Genomic DNA, 23458 nt, shown 5'->3' with positions numbered 1-23458 from the left:
ATTGCTTAGTTATAACATTATTAAAAAATCAGTCTCTTGTGAATCATCATAAATAATCATTACTATATTTTGACAATTTATTATGCATAATGTAGTGATTAAATCTTATCTCTTGCCATAATTTTGATCACTCTCAATTAAATGAGTAACCATATGGATTTAAGAGATAAAAGCGAAATACTGTTTGTATTTGAGACATGAAAACAGTTAACTATACATGTATCAGTAAGTAAGAATTAATGTATCTTTATTCTAAATGCAATATGTACAACTGGTAATAAGCAAAAGTTCAGAATAACTCTGTAGATTGATAATTTAAAACAATACTATATTTTTTTTATATTTTAAAGATTATTTGTTCTGTTTGAAGAATTCAAAATTATGACTTTTTTCTCTTAAAAAAAGGAAACAGAAACCACTAATAAATCTGATAGGAGAAGGAATTTAAATATGCATCTCAATGTCATCAGCCTCGTCTGAAGATGGGTCTGAATCCATCGATTCATACCCTTCAACATCTAACTGTTCTAGCAGATATTCATCTGATACAAGATTGCCAAGAATAGAGGGAATTTCTTGGTCGACACTTGGTAAGTCAAACTGTAATATCTTGTGGAAATGCAATGGAACTTCATTAACAATGCATACATTAGAGAACGTGTTTCTCAGCTGAAGAATACATCTTTCTATATGTAAACCCTCCAAGAGCAGGACAGCCCTGTGCACATCACTCTCTGCTCTCTTAAATGAAGTTAGCACTGCTCCCTGTTGTTTTATGTAAAAACAATTTGTGCTCCTCATGTCACATGCAATTAGTTCAATTTCTTCATCACATCTCTCCATTGTTTCAAACAAATCAATTAGAAGCCTTTTAAGTTCTTCTGGAACTGCAGCTGGAACCTCTAGAGATTTCAAGCTGTCCAGGTCCAGTTTATCTGGATACGGGATTTTGCTGCCTTCCAATAAATTGTACTCCTTAAGATAATGTTGAACAGCTGTGTTTACTTTTTTTAGCTGTCTCCCAAGTCTTACTGCAACAGCTTGTCCACCTTGAATAGACAGAAAAACATGACCTTTTATTATGCCAGTTATATTTATAAAGCCAGATCAACTTAATATATACTACAATGAAACAAAACTCATACCATAAAAACATACACCAAATTAATTCCCTACACATTTTGTTTAATTGTTTCTTGTGATTACCTCTAAAATGACACATTTGTAAAGATTGCCTGGAATAATGTAAGTCTTCTTAAACAAAGACAACTGTATTTCAAAACACATGTTTTAATTACCCAAATATCCATTAACACTTCTTTCACATTCTCCTTTATCTCATGATATCAAGGCTTGTTATGTCAATACTTACGCGCATATTTCTTCATCATCTGCTGTAAGAAGGTTCTCTCTGCCATTAGCCTTGTCATCACCTGGACTTTGGCAGATATTGTTTTTCTATTACTGGATTCAGTGTTCATTTTATACTGGTCTGATGTCGAAGACCACCTGGTAATCTTTAAGAACCTTTCGTGGGATTTCAAGACCTGTTCTAGACTGAAAAACATAAATCAGAATACTCTGAACTGCCAGTAAATTGTAATAATCACTACATCTGTTTCCTTTAATTTAATTAAGTTACTGCCCCAGTGTTCATTTTAGGCTGCTCGTGTGCCAGTCACTATTGTTTTCATCTTTTGCATAAATTTTTTTCCTCCAGAACAATTAAAACAGGGCAACAAAAAAGAGAGAAGAATTTTTTAGACTGACTGGATTGTGTTATGTGTTGTGATGTGATTTGGATTTTTAACATAGCTTTAACAATGTTTCAGTCATATCTCTACAATGTCTGCAATGTGACAGTTTACATCAGGCCGCAGACATTTTGCATGATGTCCCACTCAGTCACATTATCCTGACACCAGGCTGACCAGTCCTAACACTAACCTCTTAATGCTGAGCGCCAAGCGAGGTAACTGTTAGTACCATTTTTTTAAAAGTCTTTGGTATAACTTGGCTGAGGATTGAACCCACGACCTCCCACATCCGAGGCGGACAGTCTAACCACTAGGCCACCAGAGCGGTCTGACTGAATGGAGTGCATACCAAGATTACTTGATAGTTTGCACTCCCAGCAAAAGAAGCATATCATACTAAACTTTACTTGTTGAGAGAAATCTTTTACTTATTTTGATTAGCTTGAAAACCAATCAAGAGCCAATGATCACTGAAAGAAAATGAAACAAATAGAAGATTAAATAGTCAAAATGCTGCATTTATTTCTAAAGTAGCATACAGACTGGAGAAACATCAGTGACTCAAATAACTAAAATACATTTTAACAAGTAATGGTAACCCAATCGTGAGAAATTAAAAATCACAGTATGAAAATTGGGGGGAGGGGGAGAGAGTCTGACAATGACCACAGGTGCAAGAATCATGGATTTATTCATTTCTGCAACAAATATTCACTTTTTTCAGCATTAAATACTTTGTCACTTGAGTCTGATAATATCATAGTTTGTTGTAACTATATCATGAAAAGTGTGGACACTTTAATTGTAGCTAATAAGGAAACTATGGAAAGTTAATTAAAATGCACAAATGAATAAATCCATGAATCACATGCTGTAATAAAGCTATGTATCTGAATCTGTTGAATAAACATGAAACAGGCATTAACATTTGCAACCAGTTTTTGAACAAGCCCACTTTTAGACCATTTCTGAAATACTGCCACCATACCTAACCATTAACTTGAAAAAGTGTTGGGTGTGCATTTGTGTGTAGAAAACTATGACAACTGATTAAACTGTTTTGAAAAACCTATTTCAGTCTAAGTTTTTGAAACTACTCTGATGCACAGAAACTATAGAATGACCAATTTAAGCCATCCAAAACTGCCTCGCAAACTATGCATGAGGTTGTTCTATTGTAGCTGATCCAGACGATTTCTATGCATCCTGCCAAAATGAATAGGCTGAAGTAAATATGCATCTCTGCAATTATTAACTTGAAACAATCAACAAAAACATATTATATATTATTCAATGTGATCACTGCATCTTTTTTATTTGTTGGTAGTTTTGTGACAACAGGCAGGTTTGACCTCAGTCATAAAATTACAGCTTTAATTTTGACATATACTACATTCTCAAACTATGATGCTGGCAAGATGCACCTGTGCAGTAAAAGACACTGCCTGTACAACAATGCCTTGAACCATACATACAGTAGTAAATGGTTGAGTGACTTGAGACATAATGAAAATGAAACATATTTACCCAGACATTTTCTTCCTGATGTTCTCTTTAACTAGTGGATCAACAACTCCCAGTGAAGACTGACTGAAAGATTATATATAAAAATAACACTGACTTGATGGATATTGAAATATAATTGAAATTTATGTGAAGTATTTCCTTTCAAAGAAATTATAAAATTATTAAAGAAAATATTGTTTAGGGCAACACTGGCACATTATTCATAGCACGATTTCAGGTTTAAGGACAAGCTACTGTATGAGGTTTTGTATGTCTAATTAACAAAAGGTATCAGTTATAAGAGATGAACAACTTACCTTAAATGGTAGTATTTCTTCAAACTGATAGCATATGTCTCTAATCGGGTAAGCGGTTCCTGAAATTTATTATAAAGCATAAATTAAACATATTGCTTGTGCAATTGCGGCTGACATGGTGAAGTCACCTATAATAATTGGAGGTTAAAATAATCATAGATTTAATAACATACATTACTGATGTTACAGTAAAATATAATTGATTCAGAGCAATTGAAAATGAGTAGTTTAAAGGTATTTTATTGATGAACTTCATTAGAAACAAGGCAAAAACACCTCCATGCAAATATATTTTAGCACAGTCACTATATTGGGTGATGACCGACTTTTATTAACAATGATTTATTTCCACTCCAAACTGAAATTCGGATCTGAAGCAAAGCAAAAAGAAATTAAAATGAGCAAAGATGAAATTTTAGAGATATAAATTCTACCTGACCTATACATAGGGGTGCTATCATCTCTTAAACCAAACTCAGTGAATGATGTGCTGTTATACCTTGCTTTCACTTCTTGCAAGAGAGAGTTGCCTGTGGAAAATCGATTTTTATCCTCCACTGACCATCTTCTAATGTCATCTGTTGACACACCTTTAAAAAGACAGCGACAATAAAATTATTTCTGCAAAGCCAGAAAAAGTGATATACATGAAAATAAATTCGCAATAAGCAAAAAACCGGTCAAGTAATGCATGCAACGCAAATTTCTATATTACACTAACATGAAGCTACAATGGATACTACACATAACTCTGTACTGTGGTATACCACAATTGACCATTTAAATTGTTTGAAGGTAGGTCTTGGAATTTTCTTTCGAACTTTGATTTTTTCTCTTTTACCTCAAGAAATCAGAATACATTTTTAATGCTATTTGGGACACAGAATGTTCTTCAGAACAATCCCTGCTTACCATCCAAAAAATAGCAAATGATCGGCCTATCATATGAATGAGTCTGCTTACACTATAAGTTACTCCCTGTAAATGATACTGTTATAACAACTGAGTGCTTGTGCATAAAAATGGGAGGTGCTGACACTGAAGCATACACTCCACTAAGTGATGATAATGATACAGTTGGCAGGGAAACTGGAGTCTGATGCCAACACCAATGCCCCAATCTTAGAATTATGCACATACTTTTAACAAATTAGCATAACAAGTGAAAAATATCATTACTTTCTTTCAATAACAAAATTACTTTGCAATTTCTGTACATTCCTTCTTGATGATAACTGCTCTAATATTTTCTATCATATATCGACTCACACCATAATTGCTTAACATATGGCACCATTAAATGTAAAGACAGGTCCACTAACTAACTAGCTTGTCAATTTAATGAATCTGTGATGCAATGTTCATATTTGAAGAAACCAGTCTGTTTCTTGGAAATTGGTCATATACATTTGCTCTAAATAGCGAAAAAGGAAACTACTCTTGCACTATTCTTACACAGCAGTCATCTTTTCAAGAATAATCTCCAGTGTATGAGTGGAATCAAAGAAATGATAATAAAAATTACAAAAGAACTTTTTATTGCTCTTTTTTGTATGCCAAAAAAGCACAATTCATATACCGGCTAACATAAAATGTAATCTGGTGAGAAAAGCATAATGATTATGCCAAAAGTGTAATGGTTGGCATGTATGATTTAGTGGAAACATAATGTGGTATGTACAGCTGGAAGAAAATATCATGAGGAAAACTGCTCTACTGGTAATACCCTGCACCTCCATGAGCAACACTGCTTATAAAAATAAACTGAAAGCATCATATCCATTTCTCAGAATTAAATTACAATGCTTATACAAAGTCAATGGTTTGATCTGAAATTGTGTTTGAATTGAAAATGATTTGATATTTTGCTGTAATTTTGAAAGACATTTCCAATTTTTTTTTAATAGTAAGGCAAACAAGAAATACAGTGTCCACCAGAGATGACTAAAATATGTATAGTGTCAGCTTAATTAATCAATTACTAAAGATTTAGCATTAGAGTTCTTGCACGTTTCATGAAAATCACTTCAAAATACCTGTTAATCATTTGTTAGTTCATGATTTTATCAGGTCGGCATAATTTTAACAAACACCAGCAAAATTGTTACAGGCTAACATGTATGGATGTTATACTGAAAATAATATATCAAAAAACAAAAACAAGCATAAGTTGAAAATCTTAATTAAAAAAAATTGATTAATGGTTCAAAATATACATAAAGAAAGAATTAAAGAAAAGCATAATTTAAAAACACCTGAAATATTTCCTAGAGTTTCTTGAAGCATTCTGTTGGTGTTGACTTTCAGAGCTTCTGCTTTCTTCAACCTTTCTGCAAAGGTTTTGCCTGAAAATCAGTAAGATGATAATTACTGTGTGTGTTTGTGTATATAATTTCTGTAATGAATGTGAAAATCGTGTTTTTATCAAGATGTACTATATTAATTTTCAACCGGTCAAATCTATTCACTCCAGGATTTGCATGTTAGGACAGGTCTTAATGTATGTATACATTAATACAACAAAAAGATGGCAAGGAATTTTAAATATAATTATGTTTGATAAAACCTAATCTGTTAATGGCACAATTAGATGGTAATGACATATTTTCTTACTTGCAGAAACTGCATATGCAGAGACTACATGTACCTTGTTTTCTTTTAATTTTATCTCCATAATGCATAAGGCCATCAACAAGCAGATCAACACGATTTTCTGGAGTCATCTCCTTGGAAATGCTTTTAAATTTCCCTAAGTATGCCCACAGGCGCTCCAAGCACTCCCCATCAGTCAGTCCTAACCCAGGTGTTCGCCTTGGGTTGTACAATACCTACAAAAATGGGGAAAATGTACATGACAAAACTGAATTAAAAAAACACAGTTGAAACATTAATACACAAGATTTTGTATTCCCTTTACATGGTAATGTTCTTTCAAAAAAAATTGTTAATAAAGTGAATGTAAATTCTTGAGAACTGCAGTAATTACAAAAACCATTTAATTAAAACTGATCTTAAATAAAGTTTTTCGTGATCTTATAAATACAGTTATCTGAAACAAACTGCAACATTTTTACAAATGCCAGTAGCAAGAAGATTTCCTTTGTCATTACAACTTTGGTGCATACACCGAGCGTCTACATCATCATATAAAATTTTCATTAAAAGAGACAGGCATTTGATATTGGAACAATCAACAATTAAAAACATTTCAAAAGGTATATGAAGATATATTTCATTATGTTTTTGCTGGTAAAGAGAAAACAAACCTGGCAAGCCATTTTGTGTCCATAATGAAATATTGGGATAACTAGCTTCACTGCATCCAACAGATCAGTACGTTTTTTTTTCTAAAAATAAACAATGAAATTAAATTACAAAATATGTTACAATATCACAATGATACCATGCTAATAGAATGCACCTGAAGAACAAAATTGCAAGCTGAAAATGATTAGAAACAACACTATCATAATAATTATTGAACACATAAATAACACTGACGCCAAAAACAAAATGACAAAACTTTCACAAAGTGGTAATAAGGTTTCAGCTATGCTTCACACCTCAATCTATTGACAGATTATCTGACATCAAATACTGAACCTAAATTTAATTATAAACAAGAAGTGTTTTCAATTAATACATTAAAATGATTAAAAGAAGATATGTATTGTACAACAATCAGGAAATGAGAGAGAATCAAAACAGAAAAATTACTGAAATACTGCATGAAATACGACATGGCCACATACACAACTAAGTCAGGAGAAATTCACCCACATAATAGACAGGGCAGACATGTACCTTCAGGTGGGTTTCCAGGAGACAAGCTATATCATACAATATGTGCATTTGGCTGTCCTTGTTTTCTGCAACTAATTTTTCAAGCAGGTACACTGAATAACCAATTCTGTAATAAAATTGAAATTCAAACATGCAAGATCATATTAAGAAAAAAAATCAATTGTATAAGTATACCAAACTTTAGTTGTAAAATTTTGCCAGTAACAATAAGTTACTTCCGGTATTAATGAATCTCAATGCTGTTCAAAACAAATAATCATTACAATATTGTAATCGAGTAATTACGAATAAATGTAAAATTGATTGAAATAACTGAGCCGTAAAGATATTTCATTCAACTATGTAAAAAATCTTTAATGCAGTTACATTCCTTGAGGAGAGAAACTTTGGTAAGTAATTAACCAATTTTCAAAGATGGGAAAATAAAACTTTGCATGACAAATATTTACCCAAATGATATTGTGGATACTAAATTATTAAGACTTTTGATAAAAAAAAACAATTGTATACCTTTCACCATGTTTCAGGTTGAAAAAATAGTGTGGGAATTCATGACGACAGGCGGAACCAAACAGAGCAGTCTCATCAAGTTTCTTGTTCTTTGCTTTGGATCTTAGGGAACTGCCAGCTTGAAACTCACTACATTCCTGAAATAAACAAACGGAAACTTGCAAAATAAAATAACTACATCAAGAGTCCAGAAGATGAGGCAAAATTTTATGGTAAATATGAAGTGACTTAATAAACTTAGGTCAGAATCCTTCATCTTTATGCAAAGCAGCTAGATGATAAATTATTAAACGCTAAAGCACGAGAATAGAACTTGTTATAAGACTCATGATCTACAAGATTTTCGCTCAAGCATTAGCTGCATGTAAACTACCATTCTGTCTCCAAAACTGCATATGTATGACCTTCTAAACTATTTGGTGGAAATTAAGCATACATGGTACTTATTATGGTAACCATCTGTAGTGGATGGAGATGTGGTAATAAATTAATGTATCTGTCATCTGATGGCACTGGGCAGGCAATGGTAAACAAAAAGCATCTAAAAAGATAATAGCTTCACAAAAATATGAGTAAATTAATGAAACTGTCTTTATTTGAGGAAAATAGTATATAAAGTATAGAATCAAGTAGTTAAAACTCTTCTTACATTGTGAACTGCCTTTTACCTGCATATTCTTTGTCTTTTCTGTGGAGTAGCCATCCATGAATTTATCAACTTCATCCTGATGAAGAAAGAAATGACCATCATGTTTAGGCTTTCCTGCCTCAGCTCCCGATGAAACCTTTCTGACCAACTGGAAATCTGCATCAAAAGAAATAATCTTTTGTGGATTCTGAAAATGAAATTGAAAATGAGTTATAGGAAATGTTGTGGTACATCTGTCTGGTCAAAATTATGTTAAAACAGCCTCTAATTATTGTCTTATTTAAATCGAATTCCTTATACCCATCAACCTTCAATGTCAGAGCAGACATGCAATGAAGGCTTCTATCAGACTGTACAATGAACAACATCAAATAACAAGTGCCAGATGGAAATGTGCATGCTTAATATTTTGCATAAATTTAGATTTATATATCAACTAGGAAACTGTATTTTTTATGCAGTAAAGAGCTGTTTGCATATCTTACTGTATCCAAAGGAAATTTATATACCTGTCAGATGATATATACAAACATAATGAGAAACTGCAGTCTACAATACTAGGAATAATGTAATATATATATATATATATATATATATATATATATATATATATATATATATATATATATATATATATATTCACACATACATACATACATACATACATACATACATTCATCCATTGGCTTCTTAAAGCAGCTGGTACCTCAAAGCATGCTGGTCACTGGGTTCCAGAATCAATTTCTTCACAAAGATGTATAGGGTGACTGATCCTGTACCTAAAATTTCGATACTGCACCAGGCATTCATTCATTAAAATTTTATAAACGTCTTTAAACTGGAGAATAAACAACAAAAAAACAAGAATATAAATAACAAGTTTGATTCATTTTAAACTTTATACTGTATCTAACAGAAGGGCATACAATTTTGATATAATAAATATTACTGATAACTCATAGCACATAAGTAAACTGACATCTCTTGTAGAGATGGAATTTTTTGGTCCTAACGTTTCCCTCCCAAACTTTCAACAGGATTTAATAAATGAAAGCATCTAAATATATTTCTTGTTTGAATGTGTCAACTTCACATGAAACGGAATCTTGTAAACACAAAACTTCATATAAAAGCTATTTGATAAAAGAAAAGGCGATGTGACCAACTGAGATAGTTAAAATATGCATACTGGATACTTTGCCAAATAGCTGCTAACTTTCAGAATTTTGTTTATCATGGATACAGTTTATTTCTTCTTTGTCCATTGTAAAACAAGATATTGTGATTACCCCAAAAAATGGAATGGAATATGTGTCACACAGATGGTGCATCTTCCTGCTATAACATAATATATACCTAAATATTATGTGACAGAACATTTTTTCTCTCCCACCGGGTGATTGCAAAACTCGAACCCTCTTTGAAATGATATTTACTTTGTGGGAAAGATCATAAAACATACTAAGTTTTGTGAAATGCCACCTAGCAGTTTTGAAAAAAAAAGATCTGTTGATAGATAGATCAACAAAACAGACAGTTGTTATTGTTGTTGTGGGGTTTAACGCCATTTCTCAGCACCAGATAGGCTATACATGGCAGCCAGTATAACTAGTGGAGGAAGAAACGGGAAAACTCCAAAGACCCATCGACCGATGGGAAGCTTTCTCACATACCTACTTTTGCTGAGCTAGTGACTCAAACCCACGCAGACAGGGGTGAGATTGCAGTGATCTGTAATGGAGAGTGATTCAGACCATTTGGCCACCTGGAGACCCCAAAACGGACAGGCAAAGGGTATTAGTATCATTGTAAAGCATGTGGATTACAAAACAACATTTACAAAGATGCAACAAAATCAAAATTATCAGAAATATTTATTTTAGAAACAGGATGCAGGTCTTCAGTTATTTCTATTTTAAACAGACTCAAATCACATTATGTGAAACTGAACCAATGAGCAGAATACAACAACTTCGAAAATGTATAACACCAAATTATATATCCATACATGATGTGTAAATGCTTTCACAGGATAATGTGACCAAGTCTGTCAAATATTCAACAAACCCAGTGTGCTAATTATGGCAAAAAGCATAGGTTATAAAATCTGGGTGAACTGGATACTTGTAAGAATATTCTGAAAAATCTAAATTTTATGTTGATACACAGTTGCTACATGCCACAAATTGAAAACCAAAAAAAAAACCTAATTTTTGCTGGAAACAACAGAACTCATTACAAAAACATCAATTTACAAACCACTAAAATAATAATCTTTCATTACATATATAAATATTTAACAACTGTTTTCAAGAAAGAATATAAACACAAAAATGGAATAATTATGAAAAAGACAAGAACTGAATGCATTACTTCTGAATCAAACAATCCTTTGTGATGCTTGGACAATTTGGCCTTTAAAGCTTCACAGAAACCTTTGGCAGACACATGACACTCCAGCAACAGCGCTGTCATCCACTAAAGAAGTCCTATGTGGAAACCTACAATGGGATTCTTAGGTGAGGAAGGCCAGAGATAACTACGGATCATTGTAACTGCCGCAGACTCGCACCCACATAATTCAATGATACGCTTGTGCTGTCTGCCTGTTAAAAGAAAAATGCTTATTGGAAAAATGAAGGTGTAAAAAATGAACATTACCTGAAAGCAGCAAAGTCATTATCAGTGGCTGATTAGTATCATTAGTGCAAACTTAAGAAGCCTAATAATAAGAAAGGTTTCCTCTTAAAAATTTTTAAACTTGGCTGACCAGTTTGCAGGAAGAATTGAATTTTGTTTCCACATGTAGTAGTGATGTACATATCAGATTCAAATTTCTTATCATAAGTACCAGTCTGAAATGTAGCCATTCCAGGATGTTTTTTTTCCTCCCTCAAATTTTGTCAAACAGGCTAGGTGATTTATCAGAGGCAGTTTGTTGTTGTTGTTGTTCTTGTAGTGTTTAACGCCATTTTTCAGCACACGATAGGCTATACATGGCGGCCAGTATTAATGGCGGAGGAAGAACCCAGGAAAACCTGGAAAGAAATACCGACCCACGAGAAGCTACTGGCAAGCTTTCTCACATACCGACATTGGCTGTATCCGAGACTCAAACACACGCAGGCAGAGGTGAGATGGCAGTGATCCGTAACGGAGAGCGCTTTATACCACTCGGCCACTCGGGGCCCCCAGAAGCAGTTTGTAAATTTCTGTTTAGAAATGATAATGGACCATTTTTAATTTGTATATATTAAAGAGGATAAATGTATACCAACCATGTTCATCCATTACTACAATCTGCTGACAATAGATACTTTGACATACATGGTTATCTGGCCTTCTCCACACTGGTGTATCTGTGTCCACACAAACAAATGTGCCATTCTGAAAAACAAGAAAATGCTGGTTACTTCTCATTTGAAAAATATATATTCCCTTATGTGGTATAATCTCTAGACAATAAAAAAATCTTTTGTAAATAAAATTAATACTATTAAGATAACTAGTGAAGAAAAATAATGTAAAAGAAAATAAAAAGAATGAAAAAATCACATTAATATACAAATGTTGCAAAATGTTATACTCTCTGGGTAAAAATCTGTTTTCATAAACTGACTAGATCATCTGAGGATTAACAAGGTAATTAATAAAAAGATAACCTGGACTGTATTTCAATATCTTGAAGATGTAAAATATACAGACAACAATTTCAATTCATACAAGACAATATAAATTGATGCTAACAAAACTTACACATTAAAAATTAACAACAGCTTACTTTAAACACTTCAAACACGTGCAGATGTGGCAGACTGTGACAAATGTCAAGGCATTCTCTGCAGTACACGGCTGATGTGCCACAGTCCATGCAGCGAAAAATCTGATCGGGACTTTGTGTACAACAAATGCACTGACTGTGAGGTGGTGTAAACAACACGGCTGTGCCAACTTCAACCAATTCATCAGCAAGAGCTGCCCAATTTTCTAGTCTTTTTCTCTTCTTCTCTCGGTAGGAGACTTTTGTTTCATCTAAGGCATCTGCAAGATTTGTAAGCACTTTATTTGTTCTTGATTAATAAGAGAAAAATAACAGATTATACATCATATGATACATATATTCCAGTCGCATGTAAAATCAATGTAAATAAGCACATACATGTATGAGACAGAAAAAATGCTAGAAATAAATTTGCTTTTGTAGTATATTCAGGCTGTAACCACTGTAATTTTATTCTTCTGTAATTATGCCTCTTTTGGCTGTTCTAATTTTATTGCTTTTCTGGAAGTATTTGCCAATTAAAGACATCTGTTAGGTAAGCATTTATTATGTACTGAATGATTGGGATGTCAATTAAAGAAAGACACGGTAAATATCAGGAAACATTCTATCAACTCTTATAGGAAGGTATTTTTGTAAATAAGAACATGTTCTTTTTGCAAGGACTCTGCATTAGGATCTTGAACTAGGGACAGACTGTATTTTACCTGAGAGAAAAACTGCCTCTTCTGATTGTTTATCTACAAGTTCTGAGTTTAAGGATATGGACCCAGATGCAGATATTGCCTTTGGAAGAGATCCACTTGTTTCATCTATGGCCACTGGGTCTTGTTCTCTACTAGAAGTTGGTAAAATTCTCTCATACTTTATCCTAATTGACTTGTTTTGAACAGATATATATTTTCTCTTGGCTGGCTTTCGATCCCATGAGAACACCATTTTCCTTAATAAAAAACAGACACAAACATTTTTATCTACTGTTAAATGGATTCAACGACAAATATTTGCATTTAATGCAACGCCATGAAATAATACTATGAAAAAGCACAAACCATTCCAAAATTGTGGCACTAACAAATAAAATGGAATTATTAAAGTGATAAAAACGAAGAATAATTACCTCAAAAAAACCAGTGCTTTTTCAGGAGTTTTATTCACACCTGCTCTCAACTGACTTAAACACAACGCTCTCGCTATTGCATCTTGTCTAAACCAATATTGAGCAACCTGCTACAACAAAATTCAGCTTTGCTAAACTGTTCCTATAAATAAGTCTTTGCACATTTACAATTCTCCAGATACATCTCTAGGGTAATTTGTCAAAGCATTTATTTTTAATTGTACAAATCAACATCACGGAAAATGAATTATCAGGCAATCTCTATCAAAGATAATTACTTCTTCCATTTGATACAAATTATTATTGTTGTAATTACTTCAGTAACAGACAACACAATAAATCCAAGATCAAAATCTATCATAAGTTTGGGAATGAAGCCATACTCAAGATCTACATACCAGGAACAAAGGGAAACTGAATGGCCCACAGCTTCTGCAACCGGATGTTTTAGTTTTAGAAATTGCGCACATGCACAACAGAGAAAATATTCCAACAACATTGTTAAGGCTTGGTAGCTACATAACGTATACTGCATCGTACGAACATATACGTTGTTGCGGTTTGAAGGCCTTAACAATATCAACAATTCCAGGCTTGTAGGCTGTAACAATGGACGTATCGGGTGATACATTGTATTTATATCACATACAAATCCATATATTTGCCCTTTCAACGAAAATTTACTACACGCGGCTGTGTATTGACCCAGTGAATGAACTCCTCACATCCCGAGTATGTCCGCTACAAAATGTAGTTCTAGTAATGTTCAGAACATTTATTATAAGAATTTAGTTATTCCTATTCTACTAATTGTACGTTTGTGAATATATTTCATCTAGCTTAATATTTTGCAATCTTAACCGTGTAGATAGAATGTTGAATGTTAATGAGGTTGGCGTGTAGATGGTATGCTGCAAACGCGTGACGCAGGCGATACGATTATTAATACAAAAGTGCACTCAGCACTCAGCTTCTATCATTGCAAATATACTTGAAAATATTTGTAACTAAGTACACTACATTCAGATACCGACATCACTATTCTTCATTTGAAATATATACGCGTATTTTTAATAAAATTAGGCTAGGTATTCTTAAAATAAATTCGTAATTAGATCTTTCGGCATTGTTAGTGATTAATTTTCAAACCTCTCGAGAGACAATATATCCAATAGACACATGGAAATACCTACAATCGTTTAATACAGACGTAGGAAAACCATAAGTTTATACGGAAATATAAAATTAGAGAGTAAAATTCAAGACCGACACACATACGCACACATAGAAACAGACAGATATTCACAGAGTCAAGGAGATCATACTTTTATTGAAAACATATTTTCATTTAGAACTTGACCTTTTGAATGCAAGTTTTCTCAAGTAAACCTAATATACTATAAGGTTCATTTAATCAGTTTGTTTTCATTGCTAAGGAATTTAACCGATATCGCTATGTACAGGGAGCACTAAACAGTCAGTTAATTGGGTGTGTCTGTATTACTCCACTATTCGTCAGCTCTTTTGCAAATGTATTCGTCCTTTATTAAGCCTAATCGTCCACACATCCGTCCATGATCATATTTTAAACCCCACCAGTGTCCTATTTAGTATTATATTTATCAAGCATCGTATGCTGCTTCAGTCCAAAAGACCCGATGCGATGTGAAGTTTTAACCCATCATCTATTTAGATATATCCAATAACGAATACATTTTGTCCACATTGTGCAAGGTAAGGCCATATTTGTGTAAAAATAAGTATTTCAATGGCGTATTAGCAATCAAATATTGTCAAAGATTCATCTTCAAAAGTTCATGTTCAATCACTGGGATAATTTGGTGGGTTTCTTTTAGAGTGTTTTAATCACCAAATTTAGTCCAACCTACCAACTTTCAAACTATGCACGTTGTAACCTTATTTGTTTTAAGTTTCATCAAAGTGTCTGTCAAGCTGTTCCTTAAAATGATTGTAATAGTTTATATGATTAGAGTTCTACCTTAAATAATAGCTCATGATTGACGGACGCCAGTCTTTCATGAAGAGCATTCCAGCAGCACAATGTTCGATACTAATAAATAATACAATTTTTAATGAAGATTCATCGTGCGACGAACCCGTGCAATTAACCCGGAATTTTGATATGTTTATACAAAATATATTGCCTTTCATAGCCTTACAATGCATTTAACATCGAATTTTGATCAGTCTATGAAAACACTTTGACTTTCATCGACTTACAATGCAAACAACCACAAATTTTGATCACTTAATTCAAAGATATCGCCCTTCATCAATTTACTATGCATCAATATGTTATGTATATTGAAGCAATTACATTTTTAATAATTTCAACTAAATCTACTCTGAATATACAATTTAACAAGATTAAGGACTGTTTTGACACATACTGCAGAGTTACTGTCGGGGATTGACATATCACATCCATGTGATGCATGCAGTTCAGATAATTACCTTTGCAGTCAAGGCCTGTATAAATTGATGACGCACAGATCGATTGCTAACTTACCTTTTAGACGGAAATACAGATAAAATTGTTACGTCATGTAAATAAATGATGAAATAAATAGTAATTGCTAAGCTAATTTGTGAACGGAGATACAGATAAAATCATGACTTCATAATTTCATATCAGTGATAGTAAATAATTCAAGCAATCTCGTAAATATAGGATGAAATGCAAAATTTCAAAGCATCGTGGTAGTGTGTACATTGACTGTATGTTTCTAATTTATTTATTTATTTATTTATTTGTATTTTGTTTGGCTGCGATATTGTTACCTAGCTTAACTGAAAGATGTTTGACGCATCATCTCTGTGTCTTAATCATATTTGAGTTTGTCGAACGTGTGACTTTGGATTAATTCAGAATCTTAAATCCGAACAGACCCTTATTGTAAGTTACTTTATTTTTCGTTCTTGATTTATGCTTTCAAGCGGAATATTTTGAAGAGAAGCTAATCTCTAATTATCACGTGTACTGTAAGGACCTACATCTTCTTACAATTAACCAAAGGTCAAGAGTTTAAGTTTTGTTTCCTGTTTAATATAGACCGTATTCGGCCATTAATTCAGCATCGTGACTTTGACAATGTACGGAAACTCGAGGGCAGGATTAAATGTAAATCGGAAGCTGGCTATTGAGATAAGGACACAAGATGCCGCCTCACTGAGCATGGTACTTCTATACACTTTTCAAACTGTCTGTAAGGTAATGACAGTTAGTTTACGTCTTTGGGTTTGAATTATTATTTCAATGGTAAATAATACAGAATGACAACATCCTTAAATTAAAGTATTAGCGTGTAAACTCATTTCCTAACAGAAAATAAACAGACATGAGTACCATATAATTTTCACTAATATGTTAGGGGAATTGTATTTGTTTTCTACTAATCAGAGAATGTGGACGGAAAGAGCTTTTGAAGCAGTTTTATGTGAATGTATTTCAGTTAAAACATCGTATTCTCATATCAGTTGAACGTATCGTGATTCACTTTGTAAGCATTACATATGAGAAGGAAAACACCATATTGCATACTGATTGGTTCTGTGATCAAAATACAGTTTCTAGAGTGGTCATCAGCACAGCCAATCAGATGCAAGAACACCTAATACATAAGCATGTCACTCGTTCATTACTGGAACAATCAACGACTTGATGATATAAGACGGTATATTGCATGTTTGATCTGAAGTGAAACGGTTGCTTCCATACCAAACATAATATTTATAATTAGGAGAGTGAGTGAACAAGTTTGAGCAATTTACAAACAAGTTTGTACAATAGTGAAATCAGAATCTGTTATTCTGACTCAATATACAGAACACTTACGAAAACTATTGAGATTTGAATCTGTCATCCTGAAGTAAGGAAACCCTGTGTAAAATAGTTATATTTGAATTTATCCTCCTTATTCCATAAACAGTACATCTATGTGAGATAGCAATATCTCAATCTTATCTTAATCCATATTAAACAAACCTTATATGAGGAAATGTATGTTTTCCCACTATATCTCACTCTTATCCCCTGAACACAAATCAACGGACTTTTCAATGACATATGCAATAACCATGGTAACCAATGAACACACCATTCTAATCAGGATATTTCTGAGTTAATAAATTTGGGCCACAACACCTTTGTAAAATAACGATATGTCATCATTATTAAAAAAGACTAGCTGCGTAAAATAGTGCTATCGTAATCTGCCATTCTGATTCCACATAAAACCTCGATATAAAATATGATATCTGAATATGTCGCCATTATTCAGCATATATTACCCCATACAGGAAACTTCTGTATAAAATAGTTCTATCTGAATGAATCACCCTTATTAAATTACAAATAATGAAAAAATATTTACTGCGCTGCTTCTCACTCTTATCCCTTAAACATATACTTAATGGGCTTTATATATCTATCCGCATTAGCCAAAGTAAGACTCTTTCGATTTTTTTAAAAATTTTTTTGGTTTACTATTTATTTGGCTTTTAAGGGCACGTTTTGAATATTATGTGATGTATCATAAAGGGAAACTGGAGTTAATAGCTTTCCCCATGTGCACACTGAGGTGCACATAATTGTTATATTATGCCAAGAAATTGAAGCTATGCAGCTTTCCTAAGGACACACCAATGTACACATTGCTAACTATAACGGCCTAGAAACGACATTAATGTATACCCCAGGGACACACCTAGGAACACATTGCTAATAAATAAATAATCATGGGCGTCTGCATCTAAACCTTCTCCATAAAAATATAATATTTTCTCAAGGATCTAAAATGAACAGTGTAATTATCTTGAGCAATGTCGTTAAAATTCATGTACCATATTTCATTATGAACTGCTGTTGCTATCTTGTTATTATTACTATTATCATTATTATTATTATTAGAAGAAGAAGAAGTAGTAGCAGCATTGCTGCTGTTGCTGTTTACGAATTAGAAACACTTTGTGAAATTATTTGATTAGTTGACTTGCAAACTAACATAACTCATTTATTTGGTATGTAGTAATACAATGTAATGTATAATTAATTTACTTGTTTGTTGTTTTTTTTTTTATTCCATTACATGTTATTGTAATGTACCATGTTTCTGCTGGACTTGACCTTGTCCAAAATTGAATTCATTTCTGCTTAACTTGATTGACATTTTTTAAAATTTCATTTATGTAAACAACTACAAATTGCTTTAGTATTCTCTATGTGTAAGAGCATATTAACCAAATTATTATTCGGGTAAAATAAGAAGTGTTTAGTATGTTGATTAGGGTCTTAGAGTTTCCGACGTGAATTTTGTAGGTTATTGTGTTGTAAGTAAACAAGTCTCAATGGATCATTCTAGAAGGTTATTATTCCCCATTATAATGCCGTCCACTTGTGTAATATCATGCAGCTCATTATAGTGGCTTCATCTTATAAATAAGTACCTTATACATTTAATTTTACTACCGCGTTATAAAATGAAGTTAATGATCATATTTGCCTTATGTGTTACAATGAAGGGATTCGTTATTAACGAGTACTGAAATGAAAAATGTTCTTAATATGAACATTTGTTTCTTTTCACAATTCTGCATCGTTTTGTCACCCTTGCCAACTAATCACATTAGCAGTGACTGGCAGATGTTATCCTTCTGACTTGTAAGACCTTACACAAATATTACATAAATGATATCATGGCAGCACATACTAGCACACATTATCCCAGACGACACATTGAAAGGCCTTATAGAGACATAGTACATTGTATATCACAGTAGCAATACTTAGCAGACGTCATCCTTGTTAGGTTTGAAAGGTCTTATTCATTTTAGATCACAGCAGCACTGAATATAAGACATTTTATACATAAGGCATTAAAGGCCTTATACAAACACATGGTACATTGTATATATCATGTTAGTATTGCTAAGCAGACATCGTCAGATTCAGGTTTGAAAGGTGAAATAGAGATGACATATTGAAGGGCATTATACCAACGTAGTGCATTGCATATAACAATAGCAGTGACGAGCAGGTACTATCTCTGTCAGGTTTGAGAGGCCTTACAAATATGGTATATTGTACATCACAGTAGGACAAACTAGCGGACCTTACCTATGTCAGCCTTGCAGAGATGGTACATCCTATATCACATGCAAACTGACTAGCATACCGTATATATGTCAAGCTTTATAGGCCTTATGCTAATTTAAAATCACAGTAACACTGAATGGCACACCTCACCCATGTCAGGCTTTAAAGACCATATGCGAATGTTACAACATGTTATCACTTACTGGCAGATCTCACTCATGTCAGGTTTTAAAGGCCTTACAGTAATGGCACATTTTACATGACAGTAGTATTGACTAGCAGACCTTATTCATGTCAGATTTTAAACGTCTTTTACATGATAGTAGCAGTGACTAGCAGATGTCATTCACGTCCAGACTTGAAAGGTCTTATACAAACTTCACGCCTTATAAAACGTTGAATGGTTCATACGCAGTATCATATCGACTTGTCCACTTTTTGAACATTTGTAAAGAACATCAATTTTGGTAATCAGAGCACGATGATCCTTTTCAAGTAAACTAAATACGGGATTGTAAAGCATTCCATTTGCAATTGATTTTTTGATATATTTTATGTATGAACTGACACAAGGAGATATATGACCACCTTATTTTTTCTTGAAGGCGCGGGTGGGTGGGGTGCTAATTTGCCAAAAGATGCACATTTAAGACTGCATCTTCTGAAAGTTCCATTTTCATTCGCTTTCATTGACATAGAGTTCTACATAACATTCTTGCGTTTGCTTAATGATTACGCATGCCTGGGAAATGAATAGCTCATGGAGCGGAATACTTTTATTGCACGATATTCGAAAAAAAAGTACATACTTTGCTATAAAAGGACTTAATGCATTTGTTTAGTTTTGAATTTCAACGCTTTGGAAACGCAAACAGATAAAAGCGCAATGATATCTTTATATTACATTAGACGAAAATTCTAAACACAATGAATCATTAAAAATGACAGTGTGAATGTGTTTTAGAAATGTGGAAAGAGTCAGAGGACAGGAGTTAGAGAGCTAGAGAGGAATTAAGTGTAAATGGGAGAGTGCTCCTCCATTTCCGTGTAGTGGAAGTACAGATTAAAACCAAAGTACAATCCTTCTTTTACAAAGGGATGACGCAAACATGGGTTAAGAGACAGTAATGGGATGAAGAAAAATAAGTATGTCTGTGTCTACCAAAATGTACCATTAGTACCGACAAGAAAAGAAAACATGTTATTATTATGGTCTATGGCGTTGGTATAGATAAAGCGTTGCATAAAATTACATGGAAATTGGGAACCAGACGTCATCAGAATTGGTTGATGTATAATAAATTCAAAATCAGTATCACGTTATCATTTATATACAATATGATTGCAAACAATTTGCTCAGTTCAAAACAATCAGAATTATATTGCCATTTATGAACTCACGAGTTTTTCTTTTCTTTTTCAAGCGTTATAAATTTACTTGTACATGCAAAACTTTATTATGAAATCTTTTGTCAGGGGAACGTAAATTCAGTCTTCAAACCTCGAGCGGACTGTTCTTAAACTATTCTTCTATTTTGTTTTAGTATATATTATCTTCCATGCATTTTGGTTCCCTACTGGTCCAGTCTGACCTACCCCGCAGTTGCAAGGTTTGATACGCCACTTTGTTCACTGAATCTATTGCAAATGAAATTCTTGTGCGGTATAGTCAGAGATCACCAATATTTGTAAAGATATCGTCAATCTCACTCTATCATGGAAGGTGGTATTTGGATCATAATATTCGAAAAAAATATGGGCCTTCATGTACAATGATATATTAGTATCGATGAAAATTGATCAAGGAACGGGATTGCGGATTTATTATTTTAGACGATTCAGCGTAAAATGTGCAATATTTATAAATCATTTATTACCCTAACCCCTCGTAGAAGACGGTTGATATGTTCATCATAATTGTGTCCAAAATTAAGGGTGTCATATATAAGCTCATATCAATTTTATTAAGGAATCGATTCGAGAAGCAATTGTAGTGGGAAACGTGCACAATTAACAAAGCCTCGTTATTGACACTCAGATTCCTTTCCTTCATCTTCACCCGTTTGTGACAAGTTTGTAAATTAGTTATGTGACCGAATTGCTGTGACTGCTCTATATCAAACCAAACATATAACTAACATTTGTACTGAAGAGTCACTAACAAGCAGAAAATGAAAGGGATGAATTTGTCACTGCTTGATAATCAAGCTTTAGTTGGCAGGGGATAGTTTCGGAAATTGGAGTCTGCCAAATTTCTTAATTTAAAGCTAGGGTGTAACTTTTTCGGCTAGTATTGTTTACTAATTAAAGATATGAATATATTTGTGAATCAGGTGTTTGGATCTTGTTGTCCTTGAAATTCATGTGAATTGATACAATTCACATAGTTAGTCTACAGTACGTAGATAGTGAAATACCAATAGTCGGCTAAGAGAAAGAGCTCGCCACCCATATCAGTAGACATGTGGGGTCGAGGCATGTAGAATATCTAAAAACGGATGAAATGGCAACATTTTGAATTGCATCAAGCTGTTTAGAACACGATGTTTTGCAAACTTATTACCAAGGAAAAGGACTTGTGTTTGCAATGTGAGTATCACAAGTTATTAGAAACGATCTTCAGCACGTGAAAAATGCAGGTGTACATTTGCGGTTGAGGTGCATGAACTTTTTTGAACTGCCTTCTTGGGTCAAGTGAATATTTCTCTTAAGCTTTGTTTTAATAACCCTATCGAAAAATATGGACCATTTTGGATTCATATACGTATTTTATTTTTATGATTTTTTAAAAATAATATTCTGGTGAGTACCGCATCAAATGTGTACATACACAATATCCCTTGTAGTCTTTATCTTCATGTGGCAATTTTTTTTATCACATGATAAAGTGGAGTCTGCGTTCGTCTGACTTCGCATTGCGAATGCAACTCATTGAACATGTGAACATACAAAGCAGGGAATCAGACTATGATTACTTTTCATATTCGGTTACCTTCGGCCATTCAATAGAGCTGCATCCACATCACATGAATGTATTTGAATAATTTTATAACCCTTTCTAAGTCGAAATATAGGTCATATTACTCACTAAACAAATCCAACTGCTATTAAGCTGAAAAACAAAATATATGATGCGAAAGTTGTTTGATTATTTAAGGCAAGCAAGGGCTCCTGTAATTTTTCAGAAATATCATAATTGGACTCTCCCCATCCCGGGGACCAATATATTACATGTATGCGTACCACTTGTTTTGGGCATGCGTCGATTGAGGAATGTTGCGCTGTATAATGACCCTGAAATCATATGTGCTACAAAGGTATGTGGCATTTTTACCAGTAATTTCGAGAAAATAATATCAATGTATTAACACAAAAATATCATCAGCGATGCTGAGCTAAACTTCTCTCGAAAATGTTACTCCCTGAACAAAAGTGGCTTTCCAACAAATGTATTCACCATGTTCGAGTCAATACTGGCTACGTTTACGTCACTACTAAAACAAACGATCAACAGCGAAAGGGTATGTGCAAGGCTTGCATTCAACATAGAACAATACATTGTTATGCTCCACCCCCATCCCCTCTTCTTGTTTGAAATCTGCAAGCAGTCATGTCAGAGAAAAATGGAGGTAAACAATTTTCTGGTCCATCATTTGCATAGTTAGACCGATGCTTGCAAAACACATTGACTGGGTATTATTTCAACTACCCGTGAGTACAGGTTATAAAAATATGTAGCTTTATATCGTTTAAAGAAAACTGCTACTTACAAAATCTATCTAAATTCTTCAACTGTAAGCTTCCTGAATTATCCTGTGTAATTGCCTTGACTATAATAACAGGACAACATCATGCTGCTATGTATATATATACACCTGTCACGAACAGAGCGGACGCAT

At 33.4% G+C, this 23458-nt stretch overlaps 1 protein-coding gene across 9 annotated transcripts; it reads right to left on the bottom strand.

Annotated features, from left to right (window-relative positions):
* Positions 1 to 1482: 1482 nt before the first annotated feature.
* On the bottom strand, positions 1483 to 23454 carry LOC149786945 (uncharacterized). 9 transcript variants are annotated; one of them, XM_089977486.1, is made up of 11 exons: positions 9213 to 11755; positions 8563 to 8730; positions 7895 to 8031; positions 7385 to 7490; positions 6847 to 6927; positions 6228 to 6408; positions 5836 to 5925; positions 4080 to 4170; positions 3581 to 3639; positions 3285 to 3347; positions 1483 to 1557 (listed from the first exon to the last, which is right to left on the bottom strand). In XM_089977486.1, exons 1-9 carry the CDS (start codon positions 9216 to 9218, stop codon positions 3621 to 3623), a joined length of 879 nt encoding a protein of 292 aa, XP_089833612.1. In that variant the 5' UTR covers positions 9219 to 11755; the 3' UTR covers positions 1483 to 1557; positions 3285 to 3347; positions 3581 to 3620. The 9 variants fall into 9 exon arrangements, with proteins under 9 accessions (XP_089833612.1, XP_089833611.1, XP_089833606.1 ...); XM_089977485.1 differs by having other exon boundaries at positions 9217 to 11755; XM_089977480.1 differs by lacking the exons at positions 1483 to 1557; positions 3285 to 3347; positions 3581 to 3639; ... (4 more) ...; positions 7385 to 7490; positions 7895 to 8031 and adding exons at positions 11822 to 11930; positions 12325 to 12584; positions 13032 to 13267; positions 13843 to 14309 and having other exon boundaries at positions 8593 to 8730; positions 9250 to 9381; positions 10917 to 11149.
* Positions 23455 to 23458: the final 4 nt, after the last annotated feature.

Source organism: Sinohyriopsis cumingii, chromosome 12 (assembly GCF_028554795.1).
Source record: "Sinohyriopsis cumingii isolate HCF-2022 chromosome 12, ASM2855479v2, whole genome shotgun sequence".
Taxonomy (NCBI): Eukaryota; Metazoa; Mollusca; class Bivalvia; order Unionida; family Unionidae; genus Sinohyriopsis; species Sinohyriopsis cumingii.
Note: the sequence above shows the minus strand (reverse complement) of the source record. Positions and strands in the feature narration are given on the sequence as shown.